General features: G+C 47.5%; 2 protein-coding genes across 16 annotated transcripts in view; one reads left to right on the forward strand and one right to left on the reverse strand.

The window, feature by feature from the left end:
* Window positions 1-1,023: 1,023 nt before the first annotated feature.
* On the forward strand, window positions 1,024-13,747 carry ankrd24 (ankyrin repeat domain 24). 14 transcript variants are annotated; one of them, XM_035523136.2, is made up of 23 exons: window positions 1,024-1,065; window positions 1,331-1,372; window positions 3,686-3,816; window positions 3,963-4,051; window positions 4,189-4,253; window positions 4,729-4,786; window positions 4,911-4,981; window positions 5,588-5,694; window positions 5,954-6,144; window positions 6,579-6,601; window positions 6,879-6,962; window positions 7,056-7,172; window positions 7,420-7,539; window positions 7,883-8,012; window positions 8,272-8,426; window positions 9,548-9,717; window positions 9,820-10,565; window positions 10,654-10,991; window positions 11,510-11,731; window positions 12,093-12,269; window positions 12,897-13,055; window positions 13,241-13,306; window positions 13,404-13,747. In XM_035523136.2, the coding sequence occupies exons 2-23, from the start codon at window positions 1,337-1,339 to the stop codon at window positions 13,476-13,478; spliced, it is 3,330 nt and encodes a 1,109-aa protein (XP_035379029.2). In that variant the 5' UTR covers window positions 1,024-1,065; window positions 1,331-1,336; the 3' UTR covers window positions 13,479-13,747. The 14 variants fall into 14 exon arrangements, 13 of the variants coding, with proteins under 13 accessions (XP_035379029.2, XP_035379031.2, XP_035379025.2 ...); XM_035523138.2 differs by lacking the exons at window positions 1,024-1,065; window positions 1,331-1,372 and adding an exon at window positions 2,542-2,813; XR_014120001.1 differs by lacking the exons at window positions 1,024-1,065; window positions 1,331-1,372 and adding an exon at window positions 2,955-3,442 and having other exon boundaries at window positions 3,566-3,816; window positions 12,897-13,107; window positions 13,201-13,306; window positions 13,404-13,486.
* A 1,070-nt stretch (window positions 13,748-14,817) lies between these two features.
* The window catches only part of shc2 (SHC (Src homology 2 domain containing) transforming protein 2), a 14,638-nt gene continuing 4,877 nt past the window's right edge, over window positions 14,818-24,578 (reverse strand). Inside the window, exons 2-13 of one of the 2 annotated variants that reach the window (XM_035523141.2) lie at window positions 23,322-23,392; window positions 21,145-21,205; window positions 20,935-21,054; window positions 20,613-20,666; window positions 20,387-20,438; window positions 20,087-20,213; window positions 19,297-19,474; window positions 18,334-18,427; window positions 17,817-17,984; window positions 17,272-17,561; window positions 16,622-16,778; window positions 14,818-16,462 (exon numbers count right to left, since the gene is read on the reverse strand). In XM_035523141.2, coding sequence (XP_035379034.1) covers window positions 16,650-16,778; window positions 17,272-17,561; window positions 17,817-17,984; window positions 18,334-18,427; window positions 19,297-19,474; window positions 20,087-20,213; window positions 20,387-20,438; window positions 20,613-20,666; window positions 20,935-21,054; window positions 21,145-21,205; window positions 23,322-23,392 — 1,344 coding nt within the window. In that variant the 3' untranslated portion in view covers window positions 14,818-16,462; window positions 16,622-16,649. The remainder of the gene's footprint in view (window positions 16,463-16,621; window positions 16,779-17,271; window positions 17,562-17,816; window positions 17,985-18,333; window positions 18,428-19,296; window positions 19,475-20,086; window positions 20,214-20,386; window positions 20,439-20,612; window positions 20,667-20,934; window positions 21,055-21,144; window positions 21,206-23,321; window positions 23,393-24,578) is intronic. The other variant, XM_081708076.1, reaches the window with a different exon arrangement.

Raw genomic sequence — 24,578 nt, forward strand, 5'->3', positions numbered from 1 at the left:
CAGAGGTAATATACTCTAACCGAACACTTATCAGCTAAACAAAACAAACATACAAATAAGGCACAGTAGTTTTAGAAACGGATTTTTTAAGTGTAGGGTCCCTATTTATTAAAGATACTTATGAACAGGAAAATGCAGTGGAGGGTATGCCTAGTGACGTAATCCACCCCCACCCGCTCCGCGCCCACATCCGCGTGGAAATAAGGACGAAAAGGGCAAAACGTCCTTAAACGCCCAGCACTTACTCTGAAGGATCTGGCGAATACGGACTCGCTGGATCAGTCACTATTTAACCAGCACACACAAACGGAGCTCATTGTTGTAGCCCACCTAGCTCACCTACGGCTGACTGGCTGAGCATCACTGCACGTTGCACGTATGCCCCTCTGTGGCGACTTGTGTGAATCACCATTTCTCCACGGATACAAACTCCCCCAAAAGTTAGCAATAACCCACGTGTTTTCTAAAACAAAACGCTGTTTACATGCTCACTGTCATCGTACGCATCGTACTATGACGCTAACATTACCTTAAATAATAAATAACTTAAAGGGGGGGGGGGATAACACAGACCGCTTCAGCTAATATTCACCGAACGAAAAAATTATTTCCGGTAGAACTCTGGCTTCTGTTCTTATCCTGCATGTACCTGAATGTTTATTGGTCATGGCCTTTTAGCTTTTGCTGATTGGCTAAGGGTATTTATTAGGCTCTGAGGTTTGGGATAAAAACCGCAGCAAAAATAAAATGACCTAATCGTACCTAAATGTATCGTTACATATGAACAAAAAATGCTCATAAAGAATGTTGATCAGCCACTGAGTCTCTGGACGGAATAACCCTGTGATTAAATATATACAGAAATACAGCATAGGGACAATATTCGATACCTTTTTCTGCCAATCAGACGTCCCGCCGACTATTTTCTCACAGTTGATTGGTCGAATTTCGAGCAAAGGCAGTCCACTCCTGCAGCCATGTGTACTCCGCGACTAACGTCATTTGGACAGGGCATCCCATCTCGTCGGTCCAGAGGCCACGGAACTGCATCTTGATGCAAATAACGTGAGTGGTTTTCCATGCTGTTTAATACGTGTATGCAAGTCTCTCACGGGTATGCAAGTCTGGTCATTGTTTTTGCCTAAACCATGTTGTATTTTTTCTACATCTTATTACCATTAAAGAGGTGGTTTAATTCTCAGTCAATGAATACAAATTCTATATATATTTGTATAAATTTGTATAAATATGCTTAATGTCATAAGATCTATATTCATCATTGTAACTTAAGTTTTTGGTGATGTTTTGTTTTATCTTATCAACACTCTAGCAGACAATGAAGACTTTAAAAGCAAAGTTCAAGAAGACTGAGGTAAGATTATATCTAATGTGCTAATAGTCTCCTATGATGGTGTAAAATTTCACATTTAATCCACTTATACAAAACTCATTTCAAGGTGCTTTATAGATTGTTCAGGTGGATTTTTTATAAGTAAAGTGTTCTGTACTGTTAGCACGGAGTTTAACCAGGCACAGACAGTGAGTGTGTAAGTGTGACCACATGCATGGGTCTTCATGGTCATGGTGATGACTGCTAGTGTCATTTACCAATACGGGACCAGGCCAGCCTACAGATGGCCCCAAACGTAACTGGAGATCGCAAAGAGTGTTCAATTATTCAAATACACAGACAGGCACACATGGGCATGCACAATCCTACTCATAGTGCTGGTAGATTATGCCACGCTATTCATGAAAAATATGAAAAGCAGTAAATATGATTAATATCGTATCAGAGAGCACCGTTTTGCGTTAGTCTGTGGTTTAATCACTGCGGTGGATTAATTTCTGATGTTAATTCCTTATTAATTACCTTGTTAATTTATCACCGCTCCCACTTCTTGGAGTTTGCAGGGTTCGGGACATTTTGATGATAGATGGTTAGCTGACCCAATATGGGGGAGGGAACATGACATGGGTGTATTTGGCCTCCCTTTGTATCTCTTCATGCAGCAAGCCTCCAGGTTCAGATATCTACGATGTTAAGATTTCTTTTCAATGGGCAGCTAATACTGTAGGCGATGCAGTCAATCAGACAACAGCAGGTTCCCATAACCATGTGATTTCTTCCTCTATTGATTTGACTCATTGGTCTGATATTCATGCAGCCAATACCATTAAAATGATGGTTGTGTGAGAGCAGGCGCGATGCTTGAGGTAAACATGATAACGTTATGGATCAGTGGCTATAATGTTTTTGAGAGGGTGTTTAAAGATGCTCAGATTTATGGTTCATGCATTTATTTTTGTGGGTAATCACTATTACATGCCTCAAGAACCCTGGCACTTGATTTTTATTTTTATTTTTAATTATATTTTTACAAACTTGGCGGTTTCCTTTGTCGCAGAGAAGGGTCTGGAAGAAGCTATGAGTCAAGCTCAGTGGCATCTGTGCTCACATTTGCAGCATCCGAGCTGCAGTATTCAGATAGCGGCACCTCCCATCAGTCACGCTCTTACATTATTATGGACGTGGTGGGCTAGCCTTCTGAAACAGGAAAGGTCTGCAGACCGTGTCCTCTGAAACCTTTAAATCACATTCTGTCTGTTGTTGAAAGGCTGCGGTGCAGTTTGCTTTATTAGTGGGCAGTGTGAGCGTGAGCAGCACCAAGGCTCTCTGTGCCAGACGGGTTTTGCTGAGCCCTGGTCTCCTGGTGCTAACGCAGCAGCTGGAAAGATGGCGCTCCGACCAAACAGAGCGGGCATGGGAGGAAGGAAACTGAATGCAAACAAACAAAAATGGCCATGGAGAGGTGAGTGTGGAGAGCAACGACAGATTCAGGTTGAGCTGTGAGAATGAGGGACACTCAGAGAGGGAGGTGTGTGTGTGTGTGTGTGTGTGTGTGTGTGTGTGTGCGTGTGTGTGTGTGCGTGTGTGTGTGTGTGCGTGCGTGCGTGCGTGCGTGTGTGTGTGTGTGTGTGTGTGTGTGTGTGTGTGCGTGTGAGCCAGTCACTGCAGTGTGCTCAGCAGACAGCAGAACAGGACAGGATAGGAACAAGAGCACACTGTGTTACAGGAAGCAGGCTGTTTGCCTTAGCCACTGGCCTGACCGCAGCCGATCTCTGAGGTGACAACGCATCCAGTGAGTGAATCGTGACTTGTGGTGAGCACTCGCTGTACACTGTACTCTTAAGCTGATCTAGAAGTCTCAAGTGTGGTCGGATTTGAGCTGACTCATTAGAGCAGGTAGCCTGCAGGGTTTTCTTTTAGGTGTGTCGCACTTTGGCGTCTCAGTTTAGTTAGGTTTGGCTTGGGTGTGCTCGCTGGCGATAACGCGTGGAGGGATATGGTGGAGGTGACGCTCAAGCCTGGAGCTCTATGGATCCTCAGTTCATGCAGAGCCTGATGAAGCGCATCTGCTTGTGTATCGGAGAGCTGGTGGTACGTACACTTCCTCTTACACCCTCGCACAGAGGACAATTGGGGTCACGTGTCCCAGAAACACTTCCAAGTTTAATGACGAGTTTAATGGAAGCCTTTTATTGTGTTTTGGTCATTCTGCAGGTGGGCCAGCTTCCCAAAGCAAATGCCACTGACGTTTCAGAAGACAGCGAAACTCCCCGTTTGTTGTTACGTCTGCCGAGCGGTTTGCCTAAAGCGGGTTGTGTTGGTGTGCATTTCCAGAGCCAGGACTGGAGTAAGAGCGATGACAGGTTGCTCCAGGCTGTGGAGCAGGACGAGCCTGAGAAGGTTGCCGCCCTGCTGGTGAAAAAAGGACTCTGCCCCTCCAAGCTGGACACAGAGGGCAAGTCCGCGTGAGTGACCATGCTGCGCCCATTCAAGGCATTTTAGGCTCACGGTTTTGGTGCAGTTCTACCACCTAAAGGAAAGGTGTGAGGAGAACAAAGAGCCAGGAATCATGGGAACTGTGTTGGGTTCTAATCACGGCCTTTGCTTCCAGCTTCCATCTGTGTGCGTCGCAAGGCCGCTTGGACTGTCTAGAGGTCATCCTTTCTCACGGCGTGGACATCAACATGACGGATGGTGCAGGTAAATGTTTACACCTCGATTTTTCACCCAGCGTATGAAAATAATGCCCTTCAGTGATCTTAAAGTGTAAACAAGCCACTGTCAGACAAAGAAAGTGGAGGTAGTTAGTGTCTGCTGGCTGTCCTCCGTCTCCACAGGTTATAATGCCCTCCACCTTTCTGCAAAGAATGGACACTCAGAATGTCTGAAGAGACTTCTCCAGGTTAGTAGCCTGTCAGCTGAGGAGGTGGGGCAGGGGGTGGGGCTTATTGAAATCTCTTACTGGAATGATCAAATTCCATGCCAGTTGTGCAGTAACCTTATTACAAAGTGGGCGTGGCAGGAGGTAGGTCTGGGACAACAGATCTCACTGTTCAGTGTCGTAGGCTTACGGAAATTCAACAAAGCACCGGAGCGTGCACACTTGACAAGTCCAGAACGCCAATGAAATGCCTGTGATGTGATGGCCCCCAAGGTGGTCAATCTGTTGTTATGCCTTGTATGGTTAACGGGAGGGGGAAGGTTAGCCAGTCATTTACGTAATCCCAAATGTGTTGGCACACGTAAGAAACATCTTAACATGGGTATAATTGACTTGGAATGTGCCCTTCCAACTAGATATTACTCAGAGTTCCTGAGAGTTTCTGGTTTCCCATAAAATGTGAAATGTTTCCGTTTTTGTCTCTGTGTTGGCGCAGGAGCGGATGCCAGTGGACTCGGCAGACAGTTACGGGAGGACCCCGTTACATCACGCTGGTAGTGCATGCACTGACCCTTCTCTCAGTGCCGAATGCCGATGGAGAACTCCACATGGTGACCGCATGACACAAACCCTGCCTGAGCCTCTTTCCTCTCTCCTCCTCCCCTCTGTCCTGTCCAGCTGTCAACGGCTGCCTGTCCTGCACCGAGACCTTATGGGACTTCAAAGCTGACCTGGACGTCCAAGACGGAGTATGTGGGCAATAGTCGAAGCAGCTAATAGCACCCGCTGATTAAGACGGTCAGACGTCTCATAGGTAGCAGAGGGCTTTTTAGGCACACGCAGGAGATGACAGCACCTGTCTGGAAAGGACCAGTTCACGCTCCTGGCAGCACGTTTCATCAGCAGCCGCTGGCGACCTGCATGTGCGCTCCATTATCACATCTTCTGTGCTCTTTTAACTTCCACCATGTGGGGCTTAGCTGAGGAGGTGGACAGGCCGTGCTGAACAAAAATATGTGCTGGGCTTTGAGGCTTCTAGACCAGGATGGAGAACCACTGGGCTGTGAATACACTTGCAGGAGTTGATGTTTAGCTTCCATCTGATTTCTCTGACTGTAATGCTGACTGCAACCTGCCACAGTATCTTCTGACTGCAACGCTGATGCAGCACAGCACATATAACGTCTTTCCTGACCAGCCAGTGCTAATTATACTGCTCTCCCACACTGCTCCCTGCTAATACAGCTCATACAGATAAATATAACGATGCCTGAAGGAGGATAAAAACTCAAGAAATCAGTTCATTGCTGGTGATTGTAATATATGTTGACCTGTTTTTGTTTTATGTTTTTTAGGATGGAGCAACACCACTTATCCTCGCGGCCCAGATGAGCCGGGTGGAGCTGTGTGTCTTCTTGCTGGACAGGGGCGCTGACCCCAACAGGCAGGACATCCAGGGCAGGTAGGGCACACGTCTCATCCGGGGCAAGTAGGGCTTCCCCCTGTCTTCCAGGGCCCGGTATGTTCTGCCCAACATGGGTAAGCTGGGAGAAACAGGTCCTTGCCTCTCCGGGTGAACTAGCTAACCCAAAGTACCACTTTCACTTACACTGGCTACCACCTACACCTCAGAAGAGTTTTGGTGAGGTGACATCCACCCTGACGCTACCGCGATACGGTCGGCGCCCTCTCGCCCTCTGTAACCGTGTCCTGCTCGTCAGGTCGGCCCTGATGCTAGCCTGCGAGAGTGACAGCTTAGAGACGATGGAAGCGTTGCTGAAGGGTGGGGCCAAACCGCACCTCACGGATGCCCTTGGGCACGATGCCGCCCACTACAGCGTCGCTGCCGGCAGCCAACGGCTCACCCAGCTGCTGCAGCCTGGAGGAGGGGACGCAGGTAACGCACACGCAGGTGTGTGCGTCTGTTCTGTTTCCCCTGAGAGAGGGGACAGGGGGCCCTTCTGCAGACTGGTGCCGCCCTGCACGAATAAATCCGGCAGCAGACGCCATGCATGCGGGTAACCTGAGCCAGGGGATCGAAAGGGCAGCACAGAGTCAGGGGAAAAGCCATTTGCTACCTCAAGTTACAGAGCTGAAGACTAATATGAGCCATATGTGAGCTAGTGCTGAACGTGGGAGCAGCTGTTAGGAGGGGCCCCCTGAAGACAGGGTGATGTGTGCATGCACTTTTCAAGTGTCTTTGGATAGAGATGTGTGCTTAGGGCTGGGAGACAATATATGAAGTTAGGACTGAGCCTCAATGTGTGTGTGTGTGGGTGTGTGTGAGTGAGTGAGTTGCTGTAAGTTAAATCTTAGTGCTATCTGTTTTTCACCGCACACCCATAGTGGCTGATGGAGGAAGTGCGGAGGTAATTCTCCCTCTCACCAAACACCAAATGACCCAGCACACGTCAGCTCAGCTAACAACTAAACCCATTAGCATGCATGTCCAAATGCTACAAAGCGATCTGTCAGCTTAAAAAACAAATTCCAAATGTGATGGTGTTTATTTCAGTGTTGTAAGGGTCTTAGATGTGCAGTACACAAATGAAGAACTTTAGTGCCTAACGTGGCTTCTGCCTGCGTTGCTATCTACCCTTCAAACAAACTTGCTTGATGAGCCTGACTCCCACCCCACCCCCTTAGCTTTCCCCTGCTGCCACTGCCCAGGCTGGGGCAACAACACCACGCAAGAGGAAAGCCCCCCCTCCTCCAAAGTTCCCCCGGCAGGTACCACACAAACTTCATTGCTGCATGATTAAAATATTCAAACCAGCACTGCTGGACACTGAGTATAATTGGCTCTGCTTTGCAACGCTCCAGGGTACGCACCCTTCCCCAGGCCTGCCTGCTCCTGACCCTATCCAATCACAAGCGCCCCAGACTTCGGCTCCTCCCTACCCAGCCCCCCGGACACAGCGCCCATGGCCAGATAGCCTTGTGAGTGGCTGTTAACCGCATCAAGGTTTGATTCCTGGCGATTAAGTCACTTCTGGTCAGTCCACAAAGCACCGTGACTCGGATACGCATGCGCTGAATGATATGCATCCTGGAATGATATTGCTCTCTTGTCGAGTTCACACTATCTGCTGGCTAGTTTTGTGTGAAGACGCAATCGGTGTTGTGTAGCCTGTAGTTTCTAGGGTTTTTTTTATTTGTGTTGTGTGTTCTTTGTGTGCGTTGTGAGGCAGAGGATGAGGAAGTGTTTGAAGAGATTCGAAGGCTCCGATTGGAGAGAGGACGTCTGCTACAGAAGATCAAAGCCATGGAGCAGCAACAGAGTAGTGCCACCGCTGAACTGGAGGAGGTACTTCACTCGTGAAGGGGTTTCATACATCATACTCAACTCCTCAATAAAGTTGTTTTTGCTCAGATTATATTAGTGAGAAAAGTCACTACCATCATACCATCATATTCTTTTGAGAAACATTTTCTGTCCAGCAAATGTGCAGTGTTGATATTTTAGATTAATATACAGTTTTTAGATCTTTATACTTTATTTTTTGGCTGAAAAAAACAATAACAAAAGAAAACATTCAATCCTGTATTTTGGGTCCCGGAGACCCGTCTCGTGGACATGAGCAGACACGCAGGGTCTGTCAGGAGCCTGCTGTGTCTGACACATGTCTGTCCGCTCCGGTCTGCTCCAGCTGCACTCCCTCAGAGAGCGTTTACGCATATCCGAGGCAGAGCGTGACCTCCTGCAGGTGGCGCTGGAGGAGCTGAGAGGGTCTCAGTATGGCGGCGGCGACGATCCGGATGACATGCTGGACTTCCCAGGTGAGTGCCACAGGTGTCCGGTCTCGATCAGTGGCCAGTGTAGGGTGCAGCTCACTGATATCGCGCACACCTCATTCGAGGCCTGAATCTTAAACAATTGGAGAATCGAATAAAGTATTTCATCCAGCACTCAGTTTGGAGATGATGAGTTAAAGGCCCCTGCGTGAATCTGAAATGGAATGCGCTGCTCTGTTTGTTTGTTTGTTTGTTTGTGTGTGTGTGTGTGTGTGTGTGTGCGTGTATGTGTGCGTGCTGTCAGGTGCTGAGAGGTTGCTGTCCAGACAGTCACGGGACGCCGAGGTCGAGACATCAGAGGCCCGGGTGGAAGCCTCGTCCAAAGAGGAGTTGGAGCAGCTCCGTGGGCAGGTGGATGAGCTGATCGCGCAGAATGCTGACCTAGTTCTCAAAATCCAGGTGTAGTTTTAAATCCCCCTATACACAAACAAACATATACACGTGCAAGCACACATAAAACCACATGCACTCAAACTCTCAGTGGCGGTTCAACTCTAGGCTGTAGCATACACATTGGCTTTAAGACTGTAGGGAATATTTAAATGTATCCCATTTCATACACAAGGCAGGTCAAGGTATTCTGCAAATAATAGAAAAAAAAGACTTATTAAGGCACTAAATGCAGAAAATCAGGCTTGAGGATACAAGGTCTGAAGATCTCAGTGCAGTGGAGTTTCTGCGAGCTGACAGCTAGAGTGAAACGGGAGGGAAAGAAGATGGTTTTAAAGGGCACATTAGACACAACGGACACAACCTTTCCATGCTCTCCGTTTCCTCTCTCTCTGTATGCTCTTATAATGCATGGCCAGTTAGGTTCTGACCGCAATGACACTTTGTCATAGAATGTTGATTAAATGTTATCTCGGAGGACAACGTAAAGATCTTGCCACCAGGTCATCATGCCAGGTCAGGCAGAAGGAACATTATATGGCTTCTTGTCTTCTGCCCCGGCCCAAGACAAATACAGCGGCATCAGACAAGTGCCGCGGACAAGGGTGTACAGGGCTAGGCCAGGCACCGAGACTCATGGAAATAGGGATTCTGGCACCTCGTAGCAAAAATGACTTTAATGAGACGCCAGTTTTATAAGTTGGTCAGTCCCAGTATGTTACGGTGACAGAAAATGGTTTGGTGAGGTCAATGCGAAAAATGCTGTCATTCTAAAACAATTGAAATAACACTTGAAATACTCGAAAAGTACTGAAATAATTTCAAGGCATTATGTGGGCATTATTATGTAGGTATATATATTTGTAAGTACTCGGGCTATGATCATCTGCCGTTTCATATGTTTTCCATTATTTAGTGTATGTGTACTCAGTCATACAGAGCTGTTCAGCCTTTCCCTGCTGGCATGTCTGCACAGTAAGAGATGTACACAACAACTGTTATTTGAAATAAATAACCAAAATAACCAAAACAACCAATTAACCAAAGCTTCTTCCTCTGAAATGAATGCGGAAGCTTTCTCCCTCTTCTCGACACTTTCCTAACGTTCTTCTGTGGGCTGGGGTCTGTAGATGCTGGAGATGTTCGAGAAGGACGACACAGATTTGCAAAGCTCCGGTCCAGACTTTGTGCCCACAGCCCTGTATGACTCCCTGAGGAGGGAGTTCGAGGAGCTGCAGGACAAATACTCGAGAGCGCAGGCTGCTATTGAGGGCTCGAGCATCGCCACCGAGGACACTGGGTAATGTAGTTCCTGCCAGTCACTCAAGGAGCTCTCTCTCTCTCTCTCTCTCTCTCTCTAGCTCTCTCTCTATACATAAATAGCCGTGATTTTCTTTCTCAGGTCTGAGGATAAGCCTGACGAGACCGGTGAGATGGAGTCAAAGGTGGAGCCTTCAGGCGGAGGAGGAGAGCGCACAGAGGAGAGCGTACAGGAGCAGCTGGCCCATGCCCGAGCTGAGCTGATGGAGCTGAGGGAACAGGTGCGGCTGGGGGTTTACTCCGTGGAGGCGGCAGGGTTACCCACACACGGCCCCTGCGAGGGCCAGGAGGCGGGGTCGAACTCGGACACCCAGCGGCTGACAGAGAGAGTGCGTGAGCTGGAGGCGGAGCTCGCCGGCAGGCAGGCGGTGCAGGGGGAGGGGTCTAACCAGGGCGACGCCGACACAGTCCGACAGCTGAGGCAGAGGGTGGAGGAGCTGGAGTCAGCTCTGCAGGAGAAAGAGAAGGAGGAGAGCAAGAGAGTACGCAGTCTAAGAGAGCGGGTGGGCGAGCTGAAGGCAGCCCTGGAGCAGCGCCAGGGGGCCGGGGGCGAGGTGGGCGGGGCTGAGGCAGAGGGTGGGCTGCAGGCGCGGGTAGCGGAGCTGGAAGCTGAGCTGGCGCAGAGTGTTCCGCAGCAGCAGCTGGACGAGGTGCGGGTCACTCTGGGCCTCCAGCTGGAGCAGCTGGCCCGAGAGCGCGCGGAGGCCGCGCTGAGACTCAACGAGACGCTCCTGGAGCTGGAGAGGCTCCGCCCTCCGACGCATGCCGGCGAGGACGAGGAGGACGAAGACGAGGAGGAGGAGCGCTCCGAGAGGTCCGTCGTATCGGGTGAGGGCACCCGCTGTCCCCTGGGCCATTCAGACGTACCCCGTTAATCCAAGCCTGTAAAAATAACCATTGTTTTTCCTCCAATCAGAGTTTTCGTTAAAGCTGTTGCCAGGCAGACGGACTCTGGAGGCTGTGCAGGAGGAGCTGGAGGTTGCCAGGCAGGAGGCCGCCGAGGCGTTGGACTGCCTGGTCGCCGAGAGGGAAGGACGCGCCCAGGACGCCCTGCAGCTGAAGGATGCGGTACCACTGGCCAGACACCAGGAGGCGCTGTCTGCCATAGCGCAGCAGCTGGCGCAGACGGAGAATGAGCTGCAGGCGGAGAGAGCACTGCGGGAGCATGCCCAGGCCGAGCTGGCACGACGAGAGAGCGAACTGCAGGCTGCCCGGCAGGGCACGATCAGCAAGGAGGAGCATGAGAAGACCAGGGTAAGAGTGGGCACATGCTACATACACAAGGCTAGCGCTGGGCTCATCGGAAGGTTGTATGTACAAGGTTTCACAGGCTTTTCACCAGCTGGGTCCTTTCCATATCCCAAAACAACGACACTGAGTCGTCCAATAGAGCTAAAAATATCTATAAAAAAAAAAAAAAGAACTATTCAGCTAAGTATCGGAGTGTAATAACAAAAAGCAGAATAAAGAAAAAACGAATTTAGCCATATACTGACAGGATCCGTGGGCCAGTTCTCCATTTCTTCTGAAGGGAAAGGTTGCTGTATGCGTCACATCTCATCTTATCTAGAATCCCACTTGTACCTTAAACTTCTTCAGCTGTTCGAACAGTTGGCGTTTCCCATCTTATGACGCCACTGGAATGCAGCGTCAGCGTTCCACTACTAATCCTTGTTTCGTAGAACAGGCCCGCGCAGCGTGCGTTTCACACGAGTGCGTAGCGTAATCGCCATCGCAGCCGCACGACGAAAACCTGCTGTTCTCTCCTGTAGGCCAAGCTGCAGGAGAGCCAGGACACTGCGGCGGCCGCGCAGGAGGCTCTGAGCGCCAAGGAGACGGAGCTGAGGGAGCTGCGCTCGCAGAAGGCTCTGGAACAGGGCCTGGTGTCCAAGGAGGAGCACGAGGCTCAGCGCCTGTGTCTGCAAGCCGAGGTCAACGCCCTGACCGCCAGTCTGGCCGACCTCACGCGCAAGCATGAGAAGACCTGCAATGAGGTCTGCAGTTGTGTGTATGTGCGTGCGTGTGTGTATGACAGACCTCTTGAACAATGTAGTGATGATGCTTTTCTTCTTTGCATGTATGCATCTTTCCTGTAAGTATCTTAAGCCTTCCCTTTATTTCAAGTGTGTGTGTTTGTGTGTACATGTATGTTTTTTGTATAGTACCCTGTTCTGTGGATTATACAGCCCTCTTACTACTAACTTAAAAGCATTCATACATTTATATTTTATACATTATATAAACATTTCCTCCCTCTGCCTGTCCCACCTTCCTGTTTTTCCTCTCTCTCTCTCTCTCTCTCTCTCTCTCTCTCTCTCTCCCCTCCCTCTATCGCCCCTCCCATCGCCCCTGCAGGTTTTCCAGGTGCAGAGGGATGCTCTCTTCAATAAGAGCGAGCGCCAGGTGGCCGAAGCCCAGCTCCTCGCTGTCCAGCAGCAGCTGGCTGAGCTGCAGGCTCAGTCCACCCACGTCCAGCAGCTGCATGACGACATGCAGCACTCCCAGAGCCTGATCAAGGAGAAGGACCGCAAGGTGTGTGGCCAGCCCAGCCAGGATGAAAAAGCCCAGTCATGCACGATCCCCTGTAGTGTTGTGTAAGAGCTGTAGGGAAAACCGTTGCTTTCACTGTTCATATCCTAGTCCCAAAACCAGTCCCCCCTACAATACAAGGTTCATGGTTACCTGCTCCAGCACACTTGAGTTAGATTTTCAGCCCAATATGAGCTCATTCAGTTATGTTGTAGTAAAACTAAGACTAAACTATACCAATTAGAAACTGTTTAAGCACACCAGTTTAAATGCTGCCAGTTTAAACGCTGTTTAAACACTACACTGTGCAGTTTAAACACTGTTTAAGCACTACACTGTGCAGTTTAAACACTACACTGCAGTTTAAACACTGTTTAAGCACTGCACTGCAGTTTAAACACTGTTTAAGCACTACACTGTGCAGTTTAAACACTGTTTAAGCACTGCACTGTGCAGTTTAAACACTGTTTAAGCACTACACTGTGCAGTGCAGGAAAGTTCCATGAGAGGGATTGGACACTTCTGTACTTGTTTTGATAACTTTGATAAATCACCGATTATTTTTAGATCAGAATTTGCTTCTTTTATTGGTGCATATTGCTTCCTCTCTCTCTCTCTCTCTCTCTCTAGATCACCGAGCTCTCTAAAGAGGTCTTCCGTCTGAAGGAAGCCCTGGGCGCTCTGACTCCTCCCCTGGGCATAGCCTCCTCCTCCCCTCCTTCGGCGGGTATACCAGGGCAGCAGCTGGCTTTACAGAACCGAGTGTCTGCACTAACTCAGCAGCTCCAGGTGGGGGCAGTGCACTAGAGTCCGAATTAGAGCTCAGCGCGCCAGAGCACAGGTTTAGCGTCTTCCGTATCTCCTTCCTCATTTGCCATGAGTGTTGCGACACAAAGAAATACCGAACAGGCCCTTTCCATTGTGATCCTAGTAGCATGTGACAAACAAGGTTCCTCCTGCATCTTCCCTGCCAGGACTCGGAGCGCAAGCACAAGGCAGTGGTCGCCATCTACCGCTCACACCTCCTCGCCGCGGTGCAGGTGAGGGACACGACACGCACACCCGACTCCGTTCTTTCGCGAGCGGTGCGGTCGGCCGGTTAACTGCAGCTGGATGCTTGCGTGTTGTGGCCGACAGGGGCGGATGGATGAAGAGGTGCAGACCCTGCTGCTCCAGATCCTCCGAATGTCCCAGAAGAGCCAGAGCGCTTAAAGCAGCCAGGGGCCCGGGGTCTTCACCCCCACCGCCTGCAGAATGGTGTGCTCGCGGGCCAGCTGGACTGACCGTGCAAAGGCACGGTGGGCGGACTGGCGTTACGTCAGAGGTCCAAGACAGAATGAGCGTTACTGTAATGGACGATAGCAGGTATAGTTTTAGAAAGTGACAGAGACGAATATATTTGACAGTACCTGTGAAGCTTTGTTAGCTTAGAGAGTACTGATCAACAATTTTATACATGTCAATAAAAGCAAAAAAATGCATTGCTGTTGTTTTTTCATCTATCATTTTACCAAAGCTTCGAACAAGACTTTCTGAGGCAGGATCGAGGTCACCTTCTCAATGTATCCTGATATATACTGCTGATCACGTGATCAATAATTTTCAGTAAGACGATATCAGACAGCATATATCACCCTGAGGAAATCTGGGTTTTATTTCTTCAGTCTTCTGAATACTTTTTCATGACCTTCTCGATTATTTTCTAATTTGAAAAATGTTTGAAAAAAATGTCTTTTCTGACACGATGTTTGGAAATATTTTCATTTAATTCTGCAAGACATGGCCCTGTTTTCTGAATGCATGCGTATCCCCCGCACCTGCTTGTGAATGATTCTAGATTGTGCCTCTGTGTTTTATAGTATTTCAGGATGGTGTTAATGTGGGTCAGGTTTTTTTCTCAGGCAAGGTGCAGAAGTCCTCCTGTCACGGGCTCTCACGAAACTTCACACGTCAGCTTGTGAGCAGCTGTCAAAATCATCAGGAGAGTGTGTGTACTGTCACAATAAACTTTCACGTAAAACTCGAGCTCAGTCAGTACAGTCAACAATTCCGGGAGCTGTCATGCTGCTGTTTGCAAGCGTTTGTTGTGCCTTAAGAGACCGGAGCAGGGCTCACAGTTAATCAGGTCTCAGTGTATTCTTTTAGTTTAAACACTGGGGTTGTGGGCACGGAAAAAAAAAAAAGTGTACATCTGCAGTGGCTGAAACTTCACTAGAAACCACAAGCCAAACTATTGAGACGCTCCTAACACAGAGAATGAACTCTGAGCTTGCAGTGCTGTTGGCGTTTTGCTCAAATGGTCTTCAAGGTTCCATGAATATGTCGAGAGCACGCTGGATGGGACCGAGACATTTTTAATATCACCAACTGGTTTCTGGTCATGTGACCGGCCACACGGGAGGGACAGGGAAGTAAAATTCTGTTCTGCTCCAGTGACTATAGGATCAAACTGTACTGGGATCAGTGTGTAAGATATAAAAGAAAACACATTAAAAATAAATAAATGAAAAGGTGGCAAGTCTCAATCAGCCTAGAGGGTAACCACAGGAAATACAATAGTATAATCCTTTTATTATAATTTCCTGATTTTAGGGTTACTGACAACATGCCTATCAAAAACAAAACAAAAACCAGGCAAGAAAAAATTATTTAAAAATTAGAATAATTTTATGAGCTCAATAACTCAACTCTTAAGTGGGGGGCAACACCTAATTTCATCTTCAAAACACATCTTTGGCTAGTTCAGTATAGATTACTATTTCTACTTTCCTTACTAATTTCTTTCCCAAATCAATCATTTACAGAAAAGGAAATACAAGGTTAAAAATTAATACCAATCAATCCAAGCTTACAAGGGTCAAAGTTCTCCAAATGCGCTGTTGTGTTCATTTTCGCTGACCGACATCCAATCTCGCACTATTGTGGATAACACTTTCTGATCGCTAATAGAATTTAAAGAAATCATCATTTATGCAGAACTTGGTGCGTCTAGAACACTAAGGTGATCTCTCTGCTCAGATCTTTTTATGTTTTTGTTGTTGTTGTTGCTCTAATAAAGAACACAGATGACGATCAGATCTGTCTGGTACGTCTGGGCCATTACAGAGTCCCACGGAGAAACAAGGGCGAACGCCACTGCGATCGTTCCCGTGATTCTTACGACCGTTTCCGCTGCAGCACGAGATAAGGGGAGCAGTGTGCATGCGAAAACGTTAGTGGCTAGCGTGGGGAGATCAGGGCCTCTGTGAACGATGGAAAACTCTGTACAAGTGAAAAATGAAGAATAAGAAAGAAATCATTAAAAACCTTCGGAAAAATAATTCCGAAGCTTATACGGATTTTCTAGTGACTTTGGTGTCTTGACCCACCTTAAATTATGGTATTTGAAAGATGAAAATCCATATTATTACCCCTTATGGGAATGTAGACTTTTGGGGACTGTTCCACATATATAATACGCAGCTGCATGAAATGTTAGCCGACCTACATTTGGTCAGTTATTTTATATAGTTTTTAAAAAAGAAATTATATGCCTCCAGTATGCAATATGCCAGTCTGCTCTGCAAAACAAATTTCTTAATTGCTATAACAATTGGTATTTGTGTAGTTTTGTTTTGTTTTTTTACTCTTACATAAGCATGACCTAGCATTTGGTCCTGAGGCCTAATAAATTAAACATGTATGTGATATGGTTGCATAAGACAGGCTTGAACAATTAAGCTTAGGAAATATCATACGCCCACATAAGGTCCATATGAAATACTGCATCCTGAGAACAATTCACATACTGCCCACTTCCTATAATACTTTGATTCCAGAATCAACTAAATACATCTGACTGCAAAGTCGACACACTGATCATAAAGCCCGCAAGCATAATCACTGATCGCTCACATTTTGAAAACAGGGCACTTGGATTACACCTCAGAGTAAAATCAGAATGGGGCGTCCTAATGCTACACATCGTGAAACGCACAGTCGACTTCTGTTCAGAGCCTCCCCTTCCGTAAGATGTCTGCTAAAGCCCTGGGTTTGTCAGCTTGGCCTGAAGAGGAAGGCATGCTGGGAGTCGTAGTTCGATTCCCACATCTGCAATACCACATGTCCAGTGCACCCAACGGAAGCTTAGTATCCACATTTAAGGCAAAAGTGTGGGGACCCTGGGCCTCGGCTGCGCAGAATCAGGCCGTTAAAACCTGGAACAGGAGAGGAACGTGTCATCTGCTGAAACGCACATTTTCAGAGAATCAGTAAAGAGCGCAATGTCCATCACTCCTTCATTAAGCTGATCGTCTCTCCGCTGAGATCGGGGCGTCTCAGCGTCGTCTTCTGAACGTGGCCTTTTGCGTCCTTACCCTTCTGTGTGCGTTGTCCAGGTGGAGGTCACTGTTTCCTGCACACCACCTGCTGAAGGTGGAGCTCACTCTCAGCCGCTACGATGGGCAGCTTGTTACTCAGGTGGTAGTTGATCAGGTGACTGATGCTCTCGAAGAGCATGTCTTTAGTGCGTACCTGACAGGTCCGAAGAAAACAATGCATGAATACAAAACACTCAAGAATACAAATCCATATTTTTGTCTCAAGTCATTTATCTGCTAAAGTTCAGTCTAATGTTCATTAGCTGTGAATGTTTGGGTTTTTTTTTTAACAAACTGTACCCTTGCTAGGTCTTATTGAGCTTTACACTACAGTAGGATTCTCCATGCATAGGAACTGGTTCAGAACTGTGGCCTACCTGACCCCTGACCTTTCTCCCCTTTACCCATAAAACCCACCACTTTCTCTGGCTCCACCAGCTGCAGAGATTCCTCATGCAGATGGACTTGTTTAAAACTTGGGCCTAGATGACCCACGATCCCATGACCCCATGACCTTCACCAAAATCACTGCACCCTCAGGATCCATCAATAACAAGTACTCAACATGCAAACTGACCAGATCCAAAAGATACGTCCTCTGTACAACCCCTCACCTATGCCCCCTAACCTATGACCTTCAAACTTACCACCCCCTCCGGGTCAACCAGCAGCAGGTGCTTGGGCAGGCCGCAGTGCATCCCAGTCAGAACGTACTGGCCCGGGTTGGTGGCACTGTCGCGCACCAGGAAGTCCCCATCTCGGGCCAGCAGCTTCTCGGCGTCCCGACGGCTCATGCGACCGTGGTACCAAGCCTCGCGGCGGAGCTGCTCCTCGGTGGGGGCCACTGGAGCACGGCGCCGGGGCGGGCTCGGCCACTGGTCCTCTAGCACGCAGACGCTGCCGGCCTCGTGCATCCGCAGGGCGTCCTCGAATGGCCCTGAAAGTAGTACAGCACAGAGAACCAAACGTGACGTGTGTACTGAATGTGAGCTCGACATATGGTGGGACACACCATAGATTTTTTATTTTGAGTTAAAGTCTAATGATGAGAGACATTTATTTTGTCGTTGTTAAGTATATTACTGAATTAAACCTACAAAACCAAACAACTAGTTTTAATGGGAAAGAAATATGCTTAATAGTTTAAGAGGCTCATATCTGAAGCCCCTGGTCCCCCACGCTGCTCGCATACTCATGTCAAAGATGTCTTTCTTGGGGCTCTCCGCTCTGCACCCTCCCCGTGCGCCTACCAACGGCTCCATGCTTTCCTGGCTCTGAGTGTTTACATACAGGTGCTCCTCGTAGTCCCGGACACTAGGGGGGTGCCCATCTGTTCGCAAATACCCATCAGATGTCAAATCTGGTATAGAAATAAAGGCCTTCAATCATGCCGCGCCAACACAAACGAGATTATACTGCAGAAGCTAATAGCTAACAGCTTATATCAAGTTTCAAGTTTATAAACATATAACAGCTTATATGTTTATACATATAACAGCTTATATGTTTATATATGCAGCACAGCATGGTCAGCTAAGGATAATTTGGTAGCAAATTTTTATTGCTGGGGATAATTACCAGTAAATGACTACATGTTGTATAGCAGTGTCATAAATCAGACTACTGGCAAACCCAACACCTTTTCATTTCTCAAAATTCCTAAAACATCCACCAGGTGAGTGTGTTAGTGTCAAGCACAGGTGTCTCACTCGAGCTGCTGCTGTCCTCTGTGTCCCAGCGCACTTCGTGACACAGCTGAGGTGTAGGGAGCGAGGAGGCGTCTCTCCGTGTGACACAGCCAGCCTGAAAATGCAGGACCAGATGCAGTTCACAACCCCATTCTGCGAACTGCGCAGACAGGTGCAACCTAAAACTGGAGTCGGCTGATTCCAGACCTGCTAGTTAACGAGGCAGGTCAGTACAGAGCAAGGGCCCCAACCTCATATGGCAGGCTATTATTGCTCTTCTTTCTGCACATCGAAGGCCAGCCAATATAGCCCCCTTTACAGCCTAATGCATTCTAATTCCCACATTAGTTTGAATGAAGTCTTATAAATGTCCGATAAACAGACTACAGGTTAGAAGTGAATCCAGCTACAGCAATAAAACAGCATTACAAGTATCCTGTCATTTTGTATCAGAGGCGAAACGAGCATTAGGCTTCTGAGAGCAGTGCAGCTTAGTTTCTCTGGGCTCTTACGGAAAACTCTTAGAAAAACAAAGAGTAAATGGATGTCTTCTTGCCAAGACACTAAGGAGGCCTATACAACTCATAAATCAGTTCATTTTACGTCTCAATTATGAAGGAATCACCAGTACGGATTATGCGAATATATCTCATAAACATACGCTTCGTTAATTTGCACTGTTGACGACTGATTTTCAAATCACATAGTTAGGATTTGTCGAGAGGTCATTCAATATAGCCATCGGGGTTGAAGAGAGGTTTTCTAATGCGTGATTGCCTTCTTGCCTGTAAACCGAATTGGCCACAGAACAAAGAGCCCTTACACAGGCGTGTATACGCCTGGCTGTCTCAGAGCAGGGACTCCCTAGCACAGCCCTGGGGACCCACGGCCTGACACAGCTTAGCCTTTTCCCTGCTGACACACCCAGCTGAAGCTGTTCAGTGGAACCCAGGACTGTTTTGTTCGTTTCGTTTCGCATTTCACCTGCAGTGTCCTGCCGTGCGGCATGCTGAGGGCGTGGCCCAGCAGCGCCGGCGGGGGCTTCAGCCTGGAGTCCACCACCCCCCCCAGTGGCGGCTCTTTCCCGGGGATGCTGTTGTAGTAATCGTGCTCCGATGACTCCTCGTCATCCCCCCACGCTGACTCCTCCACCCGGATATTCCTGATGCGATTATTTGCACGTTGACACGCTCATGTGTATCAAATAACAAATAACATTGGCAGCTGTTTGCTTGAACATAATAAAGTCATCTGTTTATACATAAAAATAGCACAAATAATGTAATTAATATGTTATTAATAATATTATAATATAAACAGCACTGATGTAATCAGGAGATGGGTTATATAGCACACTGTAAATAGACAGACAACTATCTCATTTAGCAGGGCTGATGGGGTTGCGAGAAATATTGCTTATTGCTGGAGGAAGTTAACAGCTCTGAAAGGACAGAAATGGAAGCTGTTTTGTCTGCTCTACTACACGTGTGACATCGGTCAGGCTTTCAGCTTCTGAGAGCCAATGGAATGGATTTCTATAATGTCATCCAACCAGGATGCCGATCAGAAACCTGATCCCTGGGCACCCATTTTCCACCATTCCCCAATCTGGAAGTCCAATGGATATATGTATGTGTGCGTGAGTGTGTGTGTGTGTGTGTGTGTGTGTGTGTGTGTGTGTGTGTGTGTGTGGGGTACATCATATAAGCCCATTCTGCATATTGCCTGAGCCCAGCACGTGAGTGTCGCACGGGTTAGCGGAGCAGAGTCTCACCTGTCCAGGCTGAGGATGACCTTGGGTGGGCTGTGCAGGTACTGTTTGAACTGAAGCTCGAAGGCCTGGCCGATGGTGCTGATGACGCCCTGCGCGAGGCCGTCGCTACACTCCAGAATGTGGCAGGCTACAGGGACGAGAGGCGGGCATTGGAGAAATCACGGCCGGACGTGCCAAAGACACACCTCGTGACCGGCAGATTACGCAACAGGCCACACCGACACGTGTTCCAAGCACAGGCAGTGAGGAAACTCATCGGGTAACTAAAACCGCTGCTAATGCTAATGCAATGAACAATACCTCTTTGATTGACAGGATCTTTGGCCACATATGCAACATAATCGGGCGTGTCCTGAAAAACGACATGAAAGAAATCAGCAACCCAGATGACTTAAAAGTCTCGAATTCAGACAAAGCAGGAAAGCTGCTGGCGGCAGAGGGCGGAAGTTAAAGGACAAAGAGGAAACAGATGTGGAGCCGCTCAGAGACGCGTCAGGAGAGTGAGAGATTCGTCGTGAGGTCTCACCGTGTCTCCTCCCGAAGCAAATGAGATGGACTGCATAGGGTGATGTGCAATCACCTGGGAGATGAATCAGAGAGGAGAGAGAAGGAGAGAGGGTGACCGAAGCTGCTCTATTCAATAACCTTTCCACAGGACTCTTCAGGACAGCTGGCCTGCGGAGGTTTTGACACAGGCTGCTTAGCTGAATACTCAGACATTCTGTCCTGTCGTAAGGTCCTATCCTCCGAATCCTTCCAAAGCTTTGGCTCATATTGCCATCCACAGTCCAGCTGACAGTGAAGAGGTCAGACTACATCTCCCAGGAGGCTGTGTGAGAGGTTCTGACCTGCCGGGTGGTGGGCACGTGTAGACTCAGGCCCTCGGTGGAGATGTTGACAGCGATGCTCATTCCGGCGAAGCGTAAGTTACTCTTCCCCATGATCGCCTGGAGGGCCTTGCTGGCAGTCTGCGGCCAATGAAAACGGACTTGCTTCATTCATGCAACCGCATGGGAAGATTACCCATAAAGTGGATATTAATCATTATCATTGTTCACCTTCTTTTTCCATACACCCTTTCCTCCTGGAACAGCATCACACAGCCTGTTGATAGCCTCCCTGAACACACACACACACACACACACACACACACACACACACACACGCATGCAAACAGGGCCAGAGTAAATTTGGACATGTTTCAACTCAGTGAAGCAACTTCTTGAAGCAATATCCTGAGTTCTGTATTTTGCAAGACCTGCATGTATTCCAATATATTTCTATGTATTCACAGACACCCTTAAGCCACAAATACATTTTTGTACAGTGATGCGATAATGCAGACAGCCTATATGTGTACATATTGACAAACAGGCTGACTGTAAGGCTTCAATATTGCCAAGTTCAAGTCACCGCAACAAACTGAAAAAGAAAGCCTGTCTTCTAACAGTGCTTTCATAACACTTTCAAAACAAATATGACACCTGTATCAATTCTGCACTATTTACACGTTCGGTTTACACTCAAACACTGTGAAATATTTTTTTTATGAAAATGACATTCAAAAAATTTTTTCATTTAAATGCCATCCATGCACACATGGTTTGGAAAGCGTTTGGTTTTTTTTACTTTTACATCACAGGTCACCAACATACACAGCAGAAAACCGTCAACATCCAGTCTAACCATCCCTAGACTGTCTGACTGTCACCAACATCACGATTAGCTTCAGACACTGCAGCAAAACCCGGTAGGTGAGACAGCTTGTTTGCTGTGCGAGAAAGCTTTGTTACTTAGCACTGTCTCACTGTCACACAGCTGGAGTGAAGCAAAGCAATAAACTAGCACAAGCTCTTTTAAAAGCCAGTGAGATTCTGTTTGATTTTAAGCTCCCTGCCATCTCTCCTTAATGATGATTTTATATGGCAGTCAAGCCATGCTAATGAGCGCTGAAAATGTCAATCATCCGCATCCCTTGCAGCTTAGCGCCAGGGCCACTAGGCAGCTGCTGGCTGGCTGAGTGAATGCCTGAAGGACCCCGTGCCTATCAGGTAGCTCATTAAACTTTTAAAGGTGGCAACTGTCCCAGTGAAAGGACTTTTGAGAGATCTGTTTCTATAAAGCAATTTCTTCCTTAGCGGAGAGAAGTAAAATGAAACTGGAATCCACAGAGTGTCTGTTTGGGGGAATTTAAGATACGTATATGTGTATGCATGTATGTGAGGCATGTGATTTTTCAGTGTGTGTGTGCTTATCTGTGAGACTGTGCGTCTGCGGTGCATTTAAGATTCCTCACTGCTGTGTCCCTCTTTGCTATCTGACCAGTATTACAGAACATGCGTGCTGCCTCCATGTCGATAACTGAAGTGCGCCCCACCCACCCCACATAAAAACCATTTGTATTCTGCAACTTTGGCCAAAACGCAAACTGTGAGTGACATCGACGGCTCTGCGCGCTCCCTTTACTGCCGGCCTGCGCTAATTATCTTCCCTCCCAACTCACGTCTCCCCCACATCCCTGGACACTTCCGATCACTCTCTTCCTCTCCTCTTCCAGCTTTTCAAACGCAGCAGTCCACCCTCACCACGCATGTCACTGTTTCTGACACTCCCCGGGGTGCTTGGGCCTCTGCAGTCTCCGGTCATTAACCATCATCATCAATAATACAACTCTAGCTTCCTCTGCATGCTCCTGGCTGCACTTAAGGGTGGCGTGGGCAGGGGGGATTGGGTTACTGACGCTCGATGGCCAGCCAGGGGCAAGGAGGCACACTGCGCTGTTCCCACTGGGGAACACGCATGGACACACATGCATGCACTCGTGCACCGGCGCACGCATCCACGGGCATGTGTGCATACAAGCATGTGCACACATAGGCTTTTGCACACATGCATGCACAGTGCAATCATGCTTTCATGCAGAAAGTCATGCACATCCATGTACATGCATGCGCACATACATGCTGATATCCACATATGCAACCTCAAGAACTCTTACTACACTATTTATGCTCAGGTCTGCTTTCTAAATTAGGTTTCTTTACAATCTTAGAAAAGCAATGTGCTTTATTTGTTTAATTTAATATATAGTTATACTTATAGTAAATATATTTGAAAATGAGTCATTTAGCAAAAATCCTTCTTTGGAAGATTCTTGAACAAATTTAACAATAAATTTACACCAGTGATACAAGTACACAAATCCTTAATGGCAGAGAGAGTCTAATGACCTTACCTTGTCACCTGGGTTCTAGTGGTAAAGTCCAGTGAACGCATCGATTTGAGCACTTCAATACAGCCCATATACTGTAAAGACATCAAACAAACAACACTTCTATTATACAGCTAAAACAACTGACACAAACACCACGCCCACTGACACCAACACCGTGCCGGTGATAAGTTGCAGATTGCGTGCATGACCATAGCTGGGCACATGCCAAAAGCCACATATGCCTGTGGCTTTAATCACCTGCGTGTAATTATGTAAAGGGTGCGAAACATAAGGAGGTGGTGCAGCAGATCTCGCTGACAGAGTAATGGCTAGACTGGGCCTGCTAATTACGGTGGCTCTGAAGTATAGGTGGGATACGCTGCACTAAAAGCTCCGTGGCTGATGGCGCTGAGAGATGCACACACACACAGAGAGCCATCTCGATCTGCCGGGGTTGGCGGGGGGAGCCCTGAGCGGCTCTTCCTGTCCCTTCTGAAGGACGGTTTGGAGGAGTGGGTCTTGATGTCAAAGATGTGCAGCGTGTCTGATGATTTCCTTGTGCTAATCTGGTGGCTTTGTCCTTGGAATGTCCTGATAGTTGCTTGAAACAGACGTGTTAGTGAAGGGAGCAAAAGGAGTCTGAAGAGCGCATAAATAAGCCAAAGAGTCGTGTCTTATGTATTTTGCACTTCTAGGTATCAGCATTGATCCCTGTATTCTAGTGTTCTAGTTCATTGGTATGTTGGACTCTAACCTTCTGTACTGTACTAGGATATATTCTATTCTATAGTGACAAAGCACTTTTGTAAGTCACTCTGGATAAGAGCGTCTGCTAAATGCCATAAATGTAAATGTGATGTAAATGACTTAGACAGCTGTGTAGAAAAAACTCACATACCTACAACTAAAATGTAATGTACCAAAAACCAGCGCTACTAATGGTGGTTTATATAGTTTTAATGTGTCCCATCTTAAGACTGCACAATATGTTTTTTGTTTATGATTATTGTAATGAAAGCCTTCGCAGTGCTAATATCACACGAGGATACAATATGCTAATGAGCCTTCAAACAAATGTGACAATATCACTGCAATTTTGTATTTCGTATATTCTGTAACCCCAGTTCATCCAGTACAGTTAAGGAGCCCACCGTGAGAAAACCAGATATAGATTACACTGGGCTTCCATAAAAACATAGGACATGCGTTTTGAATGTTTATTTATCATAGTAATTGGAAGCCATTCTTTCAAACCTCACATGTTATCAGACAAACTGA

The sequence above is a fragment of the Electrophorus electricus genome, chromosome 26 (assembly GCF_041902795.1).
Source record: "Electrophorus electricus isolate QZ-2024a chromosome 26, ASM4190279v1, whole genome shotgun sequence".
Taxonomy (NCBI): domain Eukaryota; kingdom Metazoa; phylum Chordata; class Actinopteri; order Gymnotiformes; family Gymnotidae; genus Electrophorus; species Electrophorus electricus.

Coding starts and splice junctions, on each gene's coding strand:
- ankrd24 (XM_035523132.2), top strand. CDS start 3,380: ATGGATCCTCAGTTCATGCAGAGCCTGATGAAGCGCATCTGCTTGTGT. Junction 4,254..4,728: donor GTCTGAAGAGACTTCTCCAG/GTTAGTAGCCTG, acceptor GTGTTGGCGCAG/GAGCGGATGCCAGTGGACTC. Junction 12,270..12,896: donor TCAAGGAGAAGGACCGCAAG/GTGTGTGGCCAG, acceptor CTCTCTCTCTAG/ATCACCGAGCTCTCTAAAGA.